Here is a 12,274-nt window from a genome sequence, read left to right as displayed (position 1 = left end):
TTAATTACTATAGTGATTTATATTCGTATCAATGTTGCATATGCTGTTCACACAAACTAGCATTTTATTCTTTTTGGGACTTCTATGTTTTTGGTTCTAATCTTTTATAAATAAAGGGTTAAGATTAAATCTCGTAAGTACCACTTTTAGAGGCATAGTTTCAATTTTTATGAGGATTTGGCAATAATATTTTTTTAGATCCTATGCTTAATGTATTGTTTTGTTTTGTTTTGTTTTTTATTTTTTGTTTTTTTATGTTTTATTTTTCGCAAAATTCAATAATCTAACATCTAGACAATTGTTTTTGTTACTGATCTTAAATCAAACGATATTAGAGTAAATAGTGGGAATGTGTTTGGCATAAAATGCCAGACATATCAAAGAATTTTACGTCAAATATTTCAATCTCTAGGATCTTCTTGTTCAAATTGGAGGGCCCAGATTGAATTAGCTCCAAGCTAGACAAGAGCCAAGAAGGACAAGAAAAAAGACATGAAAAAATGAATATTTTTTATTCCATTCTTGTCATTTTCTTTTAATGTTTTTATGAAATTTTTTATTTTACCTTTTTAAGGCTAAAATGCATTAGACACATATTGCACAATATTCTCCTAAACTAAAATAATCACTACATAACCACTTTAAATAATTTATAAGGTGCATAATTATCCTCTTGTTAGAAACTATTAACATTCTCAATGGGTTCAAAATTTGGTTAATTCGGTTAAACTCGCGGGGAGTCTGCCCTTCTTTATTAAACCCTTTCTAGTTTCTCTTAGACCTGCATCCCAGCATTATATTATTTACATTTTAAGCCAAAAATTTAGAAAATGAATGTTAATTTATCATTGAAACATATAAAATTAATAATAATTACTATACATACATGATTTTTGGATTTCTTCGGTTCAGGTTTTTTAGTAAAACCAAAACCAAAATCAATTTTTTTTATTACTTTAAATTAGGATTTGAAACAAAAAAAATAATAATCATCATAAAAATGTCAAACAATTCTGTTTTAGTCCAACTTTCAAATTTTCGATCATTTTCATACGCCTTTATGTCTAATAGAAATGCTTACATGGAACCTCTAAGTTTTCATCCTAAAAAAAAAAAATCGTGCGTGAACACATACACATGGGGAAAAGTATTAAAACACGTGGCAACCGGAGAAAGGCTCATCAGGAAAGCCATCTATGAGAGGAGAAAATATTAGGAGGTCCTCCGGTTGGTCCTCCCATACATCCTCTCATTCAATGAAAATACACTAAATAATGCAAATATGTTGGTTCTATTATGTGATACTCACTGTTTAATGTGTTTTTATTAAATGAGAGAGTCTAATGAGAGAATTACTTTGTTTCTTTCGGAGGACCTAATTTTTTTTTTTCCTATGAGAGAAACATCTCTCCTCATAACTGTTTGCCCCTTTCCTTTGTTTACCATCTCATTCCCTACCTTCTTTGTCTTTACAAAATCCTCCATCTTCTCACTCATGTCTTTGTATACAAATGGTGCTCCAAGTGACTACTATTGGCGCTCTTAGAATATCCATCTTCTACTAGCATTAGCTGCTTTCCCAAAAAAAAAAAAAAACCACTTAATCAAATTCCAAAATCTTCCATTGTTGTCATGTTGCAGGTGATGTCATGCAAGAAATTTAATAATAATAATAATAAATAATAAGCAGTGTCACATGACGCCACCGCTGGCTGACACGTGATTACTCTTCCTCAATCGGTTGATTTGACTTGAGTTAACCCGAGTTGACCTTTTGATCCAATTCAGACCGATTGAACTGGTCTAACCCGTCTAAACTGCTGATTCATTTTATTTTATTTAAATATATATTTTTAATTAATTTTTACTTTTTAAAAATAGGAAAAAATAGTTATAAAATCAGAAAAAAATTAGAAAAAAATATTTGAAAATTAGAAAACAAATAAATAAATAAAATTATTTGAGTTATTTTGACCTGGGTAATAAAAAAATGGGAAAATAAAAATATCAAAAATGAAGGAAAAAAGTGTTTAAAAATCTCAGAAAATTGCAAAAAAAATGTTAGAAAACTTTCAAAAAATTATAAAAAATGTTGGAAAATTTTGATAATATTTTAAATATTATTTTTTTTATCAAATTTGATGAATTTGCTTAATTATTATCTCTATATTTTTTTTTTCCTTTTTGCGTCTCAATGATTAAACAAATGGTAAAAAAGTATTTCAAACCTCCCCCATAGTAGTTCTTAGGGAGGTTTATCTAATAAGACCCCTTCTTTGGAGATTTTATTATATATTTCTAAATCGCACATTATTTTATTTTATTTTTTAAAATTTTAATATTTATTTATTTTTAATGAGTTAATTAAAGGTTATTAGATTCAATTTTGGAATATTTCATGGTTAATTAAGCATTGTTCGTAGAAAGGGTGTTAGTACCTTATCCTCACATAATTGAACTACTGGTTTTTTGGCCTTAAGATTAATCTAGAAATCAATCAATGAGTCGTAATTAGGTGAACTAACAGCACTTAGGCAAATAACAAATTAGAGGCGACTTCATCAAACTTTTAATATTATTATTTCTCGTCATTCTGAATCATTTTTCAGACCGTTGCGACAATATTATATTATATATATATATATATATATATATATATATATATATATTGTAAAGAACTTTTAAACCCAACATACATTAAAATGTAATAGCCTAGCATTAAATAAGCCTAATGCATCTCTCCCTCTCTCTCTCTCTCTCTCTCTCTCTCTCTCTCTCTCTCTCATCTTTGATTCACCCTCTTATCTTATTTCTTTCTTCCCCTCTTCTAATCAATATTTTGATGATTTTCACGATTCTATTCTCGCAACCTCAATTCCAAGAGTATCCCTTATGCACTAGGGTATTTATCTTAAAACCTTAAACAAAATTTGACATAATGAACTCATTTTATCCGGTTCATCATCCCCTCATCTCGGCATAATAAGTTCATTTTAGTTAATTCATTATCTCCTCATTTCAATTCCTTTCATTTAAAAAACACTTTATTAATGCTAAATACCTATTTAACATACCCACAAGGCAATCACTCCATCCTAATCTACACTATCAAAAGTGTTTGAACACCTCAAACAAACATATATAATAATACCCCTTTCATAACTTAAATCAAGAAATTTGATTAGCAAACTTTTTCTCTTAAATTTTTTACTTAATCAAAGTTCTCTCACATGCTCTTTTATTTCAAAAATCATTTTGGGGTTAAATTTTTCATACTCTCCAACTCTCTTTGTTACGTTCTTTGAAATATTTTTAAAGAGAGTATTTTGTTTGAGCGTTTGTTTTTTAATTACATTTATTGCACAAATATCTTTAAACTTAAAACTCCAGATTCTCCAAATATTTTTATTTGTAAAAATCTTTGTTCGAGAACATATTTCTCATTTATAAATATTCATATAATTTTATTTGTACAAAATTTGTTGAAGAGAAAAACCCTAGGTTTTTCTATATTTTTATTGAAATATATTTTTGAGAGAAAAATTTTTTAGGGTCATATCTTTGAGTATTTTATCATACACATCATTTCTCAGAGATTGAATATTTTGTTTTGAGAAAACACCCGTTCTCTACTGAATATAACTCATATCATATGAGAGTATATGTATTTGAGAGTTAATGATGTACATCTCTGCTTGTATTTAAAAACATGTTTATATGTACGAAAAATATTTTTAATGTATCTGTTGGGCTCAACTCGGAATTGAACTAGAAAATCTCGGCCCCGCAAGCGAGACCGATTTGGTTCAGCTCGATAAATTGAATTGAGGATTCTTAACCCCGTAAGTGAGACCTATTAGGTTCAGTCCGGGAAATTGAATTGGGGAGTCTTCGCCCCGTAAGGGAGACAAGTTGGGCTCAGCATTGTAATTGAGTTGGGGTTTACCTTGCCCTGTAAGGAAAGGTTGTAACGGTTTCTACTCCGCCTATTTAAGTGAGCAGAGATTATGTAATCCTTGGCGGGGGGGGGGGGGTATGCCCAAAGTGGGGATGTAGACTGGTTTGGCCGAACTTCGATAACAAATATCGTGTGTCACTCTCTCTCTATCTTATTTAAATTTCTACACTATAATTTCTATTATAGCACAGTATAACAGTTTTGTTAGTTTTATTAGTTGTTTTTCATTCTGTTTTTCTGTTTCTTTTGTTTTCTTTCTTTTCTATCTTCTTCCTCTGGTTATATAAACAGAGGCTTCAGTTTGTAATACGTGCAGAGAGAGAAATAACAGAAAGTTGATTTTCTCCCTTGTTTTGAATTCAATCTGCTACACACTCTGTTTCATGGTATCAGAGCAAGAAAGAAAAGAAAGCTGCGTAGCATCACTGCCATCACTGCAATGTCCACTTCTTTCATTTCAATGAATAATACAAGTGAAGAAAACAATCCATACCACTTACAGAGTGGTGATTCACCAGGTACAATACTAGTTTTAAATGTCCTCACTAGGGACAATTATCATACATGAAGTAGATCCATGATGATGGCCTTGAAAGCAAAGAACAAATTGGTTTTGTGAATGGAACAATTGTTCGTCCAGCTTCAACAGATGCTTCAAATGCTCTGTGGAAAAGATACAATAACATGGTTTCTTCTTGGATCATCAATTTAGTATTGAGAGAGATTAGAGCCAACATCATTTGTTCCAACACTGCTACGGATATGTGGCAGGATCTCAAGAACAGGTTCACGCAAGGAAGTGGGTCAAGAATTTTTCAATTTCAAAAGGATTTATCAATGTTAGTTCAAGAAAACATGTCGGTAAGGGATTACTATACAAAATTTAAGTCTTTATGGAACGAATTAGCTGACTATAATCAGATTCCCACTTGTTCTTGTGGTATACTAAGAACATGTACATAATTGTGATGCCATTCAGGAATTCTTGAAATATCAGGATAAACAGCATGTAATTCAATTCTTTATGGGATTGAATGAAGTTTTTTCTCACATTAGAGGGCAGATTCTAATGATGGAACCCCTAACTGAAATAAATAAAATTTTTTCTTTAATGGTCCAAGAAGAAAAACAAAGAGAAGTTTGCAAACCTGGGGTAATTGACACAGTTGCTCTTATGAGTAAAGTGCTAGAATTGAAATTTTTAGGTCGCAAGTTCGCTTCTGAAAATTAGCAACCAAGGAAAACAAAATTGTTTTGCACTCATTGTGGTTTGAATAATCACACAGTTGACAAATGTTATAGAATACATGGCTATCCTCCAGGTTTTAAATTCAGTAATTCTCAACAGAAAGGAAAGTCTTCATCAACTAATCAAGTTATAAGTCATCTTCTTGATACAATCTTTGAATCTTATAATAATTTGCCTTTCTCTCAATAGGACTGTCAAAAATTATTAGCTCTAATCCACTCATAACCTGATAAACCCATTAGCCATCAAACAACCAATGTTATTTCCACTAATCCTCCACAGAACATCCAAGGTATGATACTTTCTAGTTTTTTCTTTGAATTGTTCAGTAACTTCATCAACATCTCAGCATCATTGGATTATAGACATTGGTGCTACAGACCATATTGTTCATTCCGTTGATAATTTTACTTCTATAACAAAGTTTTTGAACACTACTGTTATGCTCCCAAATGGAACCATTGCCCCAGTTACTCACTTTGGCACAGTTAAACTATCTGAATGTTTAACTCTTAAAGATGTACATTGTGTACCATCTTTTTCATATAACTCGCTTTCGGTTAGTAAGCTTACTTCATCTTAGAAATGTGTTTTTATTTTCTTACCTGATGTTTGTTTTATTCAGGAATTTACCCCATGGAGGATGATTGGGATTGCTAGAAAATCTGCCGGGTTATACATCTTGCAACAATCGGCTGTTAATGCTGTTGAATTTCCACCAACATCCAATATTGTGAACTCTCTCATAAACTCCAAAGTCTGGCATAACAGATTAGGACATCCTTCTATGTCCCAATTGAATTTTCTTTCAAAACATGTATCAGATATTACTTTTTCAGACAAAACTATTGACCGTTGTACAATTTGTCCTATGGCTAAACAAAAAGGACTTTCTTTTGAGATTCATTCATATAATAAAAGTTTTTCTTTCAATCTTGTTCGTGTTGATATATGGGGACCATTTTTTGTTCCAACTCATAATGGTTTTAGATATTTTCTTACTCTAGTGGATGATCATTCTAGAATCACTTGGACCTACTTAATGAAAAAGAAATCTGAAGTTCAAAATATTTTTATTGCCTTTTATAATCTGGTTGAAACACAGTTTGAGACAAAAATAAAATGTGTAAGATATGATAACGGTTTAGAGTTCAACATGATAAATTTTTTTCATTCAAAAGGAATTTTGCATCAAGTATCATTGTAGAAACACCTCAACAAAATTCTATAGTTGAGAGAAAGCATCAACATTTTTTAAATGTAGCAAGATCTTTAAAATTTCAATCAAACATGCCTTTGATTTTCTGGGGAGAAAGCATACTCACTGCAACATATCTTATTAATAGATTTCCATCCTTAATTTTGAATAACAAATCTCCACATGAAGTTTTGTATAATTCTATTCCAGCATATAAACATTTAAAAGTTTTTGAATGTTTATGTTATGCATCAACTCTTACCCATTCTAGATCAAAATTTTCTTCAAGAGTAAGACAATGTATCTTTATAGGGCATCCATCTAGTATAAAAGGTTATAAACTTCATGACTTGGAATAGAAATTTTTTTTTTTTCTGTTTCTCGAGATGTCATATTTCATGAATCTATATTTCCTTTCTCATCTGATTTCAATAGGACTTCTAGACATGACATTTCAATTCAGTCAAATACCATTTCAGAGAGTCTAGTTCCAGTTCTCCCCAAGCCAGTTTCAAATTTTTCTGAGCATATTTTTTTTTTCCAGACCCATTGTCATCATCAATTCCTCCTATTACATCTGTTCCTCCTGTTTCTTATAATACAAATATACCCTTACATGATGCAAATCAATTTCCACCTTTGCGAAAATCCACTCAACAGCACAGAATGCCTGGTTATCTGTAATCATATCATTGCAACTTAGCTACTTCTGCTTCTTAATCATCTCCCAGGGATCCTGCTATTGTTTCAGGTAATACACATAGCATTTATGAAGTTCTTTCTTATTCTAGATTATCTGATTCACATAGAGCATTTTCTATTGCTATTTCTTCTGATTTTGAACCTTCATTTTATCATCAAGCTGTTCAGTATGCTCATTGGAAAGATGCTATGTCTGCAGAATTATCTGCATTAGAAATGAATAACACCTGGATTCTCACAACACTACCATATCATAAAACTCTTATAGGGTTTAAGTGGGTTTATAAAACAAAATATAATTCTGGTGGTTCAATAGAGAGACACAAGGCACGACTGGTTGCTAAAGGTTATACTTAATTGGAAGGTTTGGATTTTGTTTAGATTTTTTCCCCTGTTGCAAAGATGGTTACTGTAAGGTGTATATTATCACTTGTTGCGATACACAATTGGCATATATTTCATCTTGATGTTAATAATGCATTTCTGTATGGAGACTTAGATGAGGAAGTTTTTATGAAGCCTCCTCTAGTTTATCTTAGCAAGGGGAACAAAAGAGTGTGTAAGTTGCAAAAATCTTTGTATGACTTGAAGCAAGCCTCAATGCAGTGGAATTCTAAATTTACTTTTGTGTTGTTTACATCGGGTTTTTCACAATCTAAGGCTGATTATTCTTTGTTCACTAAGAAAGATGGAAATTCTTTCATTACCTTGTTGTTGTATGTAGATGATATACTTCTAGCTAGTAGTGATCTAACTCTTCTTCAACAAGTTAATAGTTCACTAAGTGCTGAGTTTAAGTTGAAGGATTTGGGGCCTGCAAAATTCTTTCTTGGAATGGAGATAGCCCGATCGAACAAAGGCATATCTTTATCACAAAGAAAATATTATTTAGAGTTAATTTCAAACTCTAGACTGCTAGCTGCAAAATCTATTTCATTTCCTATGGATCCTCATACCAAATTATCTAAAGATATTGGTGATTGGGTAGATGATATTTCAGCTTATTGTAGACTTATTGGAAGATTGTTGTATTTGACTCACACCAGACCAGATATTACATTTGTTGTGCATCATCTTAGTCAATTTTTGGATACCCCTCGCATTCCTTATTTACACACTGCTATGCGAATCTTGCGATATCCCAAATCTGCTCCTAGCCAAAGATTATTTTTTCCATCATCATCAAAGGTTCATATAAAAGCTTTTTCAGACTCAAATTAGGCTAGCTGTTTGGACACTCGCAGATCCATCAGTGGATATTGTGTTTTCATTGAGGATTATCTTGTCTCATGGAAATCTAAAAAGCAACAAATCATCTCACGTTTTTTAGCTAAAGCTGAATATAGATCAATGACATTCACAATTTGTGAGATTATTTGGATCAAAAATTTACTTGCTAACTTGTATCATTCTCATCATCAACCAACTCTCTTATTTTGTAATAATCAAGCAGCCCTTCACATGGCAAGTAATCCAGCTTTTCATGAGCGAACTAAACATATTGAAATTGATTGCCATTTGGTTCGTGAGAAATTGCAAGAGGGTCTCATTACTATACATGTTTCTTCCGCTCATCAAATTGCAGATTTAATGACTAAACCTTTGGGTTATCAAGCTTTTGCATTACTTTTATCCAAGATGAATGTGCACAATATTTACACATCATCTTGAGGGGGACTATTACAGCACAATATAGCAGTTATGTTAGTTTTATTAGTTGGTTTTCATTCTATTTTTCTGTTTCTTTTGTTTTCTTTCTTTTCTATCTTCATCCTGTGGTTATATATACAGAGGCTTCAGTTTGTAATACGTGCAGAGAGAGAAATAACAAAAAGTTGATTTTCTCCCTTGTTTTGAATTCAATCTGCTACACACTCTGTTTCAATTTCAGCATGTTTACGAATGTATATTTAATGTCATAATTATTTGAATACATACATTTGATTTAAATGAGATATACTGCACACGTGTATGTTTGTTTTCATTGTTAAAATTATTTTACATACACGCGTGTATATTGAATGAGATATAAATTATGGTGAATCGACAAATATTTAAATTTAGTCAAAATATTTTAAAACTCAATTCACCCCCTCCTCTTCTCATCACACCAATTCTAACAATTGGTATTAGAGTCTGATTGTAATAAGTTTAACCACATTAGTATAAATATTACAATGACTCATTTTCGGTGTATCCTTGTTTTGAGGATAAACTCTTTACAAATTCTCCACTACTTTTATTATATATATATATCCACAATAATGATCAAGGGAAAAAAAAATGCATTGTAGTATCACCCACATTTATTACCATGTTCCCTGGCTTATATACATTCACATCAGTCAAACGGTTACAAATAGTACGTGGCTGCCAATTGATTAGCAGCAATAAACAAATGAGTGACAAATGCCAGCTATGCAAATATGCCAGCCGACCAATGGCATATTGTGCACCCAACTGGGGCCCGCTCCCATGCACCAACGCCCAAATATATACAAAAAGATCACATCGCCGTGTAATTCCTTTTCCTTCCCTCTTTTTCTCTCTCTCTCTTATTAAGAAAGAAAAGAATATTGCATATATAATAATAATAATAATAATACTATAAAAGAACAAAAAGAAGAAGATGATATCAGTGACTCAGTGAGTGTTGTAGCACACAATTTTTTAAGAAAAAAGAAAATACAACAGAGAGCGGAAGCTGGCGGCCTTCACATGCCAAAAGGGTTTCTAATGAATGTGAATCCTGCATTTCCGCAATTAGCTCTAATTAGACCTTCTACGTATGAGTTATAAAAAAAAAAAATGTAATTAATTAATGCGCTTGAGGGGCAACTATACACATTCAAAAAAAATTTAATATAACATAACTTGAAAAAATTATATGGGGATCTTTCCCTCCACGTCTTTGTATGTTTATTTCCTAATTTATATACTTATTAAACATGATATTAATGAATTTAGAATCAATTTGTCACATATCTAACATTTAAAATACAGACATACAGACACAGAGGGAAATATACCTTATAATTTTTTGATTACGAAAAAAATTTATATTTTTTAATATCAAATTTTTGTAGGAGTGAATGTCTCTATGTTATAAAAAATTATTTGAACATTCTAACTATTAGAGATCTCAAGCTTGCTATGTCTAACATAAGGAGGAGGAAAATGAAAAGGGAATGTGGGATGAAAAAATTTCCTCGGCCCAAAATCACATAAATCTAAGTTGGGAAAGAAAAGAAAGGTAAATGGGAACCATCAAATAAAAAAAATGAAGTGTGAATCCATACCATTTGAGGATACGAATGGTGCATTTGGGCATCACACCTCCCTTAAGCTTTTTCAAGCTCATGTCCCCACCGCCACCACACACCACACTCAACCCCAGCGTCCCTATCCTCCACCTCCCCACACCTAACCCCACCCTCGTCCGAATCTCCGCCGCAACCACCAGCGCCTTGCTTCGGTACCCAGCCTTCAGCTTCCTTCCCAAACCGTCTTCCACTACAGTCTTCACTCCCGCCGTCAGCTTCAGGACCGTGACGTTCCCTTTCTCCTGAGTGAACCCAGACTGACTCGCCGATCCCAACTCGGTCCCATCCCTCTCCTCGCTCAATTGCAGCTCACTCCGCCCGTAGTACAGCGTTAGCTTCCGGTTAGGGTTCTTGGCTTCGATCCTGACGACGGTTTGGGCGTCGAGGTAGGTGCCGTCCGGCTCGACGGTGACTTTGAACCGGCGGATTTTGAATGACCGGAGGTGGAAAACCGGAAGCTTCGGCTCGAAGAAGAGATAGAACAGGCCACCCGCGGCGGCGAGGAAGAGGAGGACGACGAGAATGAGGATGCAGAGGGAACAGCAACATATGCGGCGGCAGCTTCTGCGTTTCGGCTTAGGGCGGAAGGAAGGAGGGAGAACCGGTTTTCGCGGCGGCAGCGGCCGCGGCCTGGGGGCGGCGTGCCCGGAGAGGGTTGGATCTCTGTAGCCCGGCGGTTTTTGTAGAACTGGTTTAGACGGTTGTGCCATTCCCGAACTTCAATTTTAATTTAATCGAAAAATGATTGAATTTAGGCAAAGACTCCCCCCGGGGGGGGGGGGGGGTGGGGAATTGTGAATTTCGATAAATGTATGTTGAAAGTAACGAAGTCGATGGGGAATTCAACTCAACGAGACGATTTTTTATTTTTTTTTGTAATTGAGTTTATGTGTGATTAGAAATGATGAACAAAATCTGATTCAGAGCCTTCGGATACACGAAACTGGAAAGATTAAAAAACACCATTGAAGAAGAGCTGGAAATCGAATCACTCGAGGGAACCAACTAGAACCTCACGGAGAATCGCAATTCAGCAATGCAGTCTTAAAAAATGGATAGAGATTTGAACGAGAATTGCAGAGATCTAGCCTGATTATAATGAGATTTCGAGCATGAATCTGGAATTCCCGCAAAGATGATCGAAGTCTCTCTAACTTCAATTGAGAAAGATGGTGGCCAATGGAACAGAGAGAGAGAGAGAGAGGCGGCCGGAGCTATTGAAAGGAGAGGCAGAAATCAGCGAGATTCACGCGCGGCATGATAAGAAGGTTTATTTTTGTCGTTTTGTCCAATTATCCTCGCGTTTTGCTCTGTCTTCTGTTTCTCCACTTCCGGTATATCAAAGAAAACTGGAATATGCACCTCGGATCCCCATAATAATTGTAGTAATATAATATCAACCCAAATAGAAAAAAGAATAAATAATTATTAATAATATAATATTAACACAAATAGAAGAAGAATAAATAATATAATTAATTAGTCAGCAACCAATAATTATTTAATTCATTAGCTAAAATACTGATAGCTGACAGGTTGGAAACGTTTTAGGCTTTTTTTTTTTTTTTTATAATTATTTTCTCAATTTTTCACCTTTTTTGGGATATTTTTAAACACAAAAAATAGTCTGCGTACTATATATCTATCATGGTCCGCCCTTCTTCTGGCCCTTGCATACGCAGAAGTTTTGTGTACCGAGCTACCTTTTTTTAAAAATTGATCTGGATTTAATCTAAAGAGTGAATTATTAAGTTTTTGTTATTTGATTTCTCTTTGGCCTATTCCATTTATCATTACTATTTTTTTGTTTTTGGGTGTTAATGTGTTTCATGTTTGAAATTCAA

The 12,274-nt window shown here is 33.4% G+C and overlaps 1 protein-coding gene across 1 annotated transcript; it reads right to left on the bottom strand.

Annotated features, from left to right (window-relative positions):
- Positions 1-9,375: 9,375 nt before the first annotated feature.
- LOC131166255 (NDR1/HIN1-like protein 6) lies at positions 9,376-11,736 on the bottom strand. The gene is made up of 2 exons (XM_058124618.1): positions 10,407-11,736; positions 9,376-9,856 (listed from the first exon to the last, which is right to left on the bottom strand). The coding sequence occupies exons 1-2, from the start codon at positions 11,138-11,140 to the stop codon at positions 9,841-9,843; spliced, it is 750 nt and encodes a 249-aa protein (XP_057980601.1). The 5' UTR covers positions 11,141-11,736; the 3' UTR covers positions 9,376-9,840.
- Between the last annotated feature and the right edge of the window lie 538 nt (positions 11,737-12,274).

Source organism: Malania oleifera, chromosome 10, assembly GCF_029873635.1.
Source record: "Malania oleifera isolate guangnan ecotype guangnan chromosome 10, ASM2987363v1, whole genome shotgun sequence".
Taxonomy (NCBI): domain Eukaryota; kingdom Viridiplantae; phylum Streptophyta; class Magnoliopsida; order Santalales; family Ximeniaceae; genus Malania; species Malania oleifera.
Note: the sequence above shows the minus strand (reverse complement) of the source record. Positions and strands in the feature narration are given on the sequence as shown.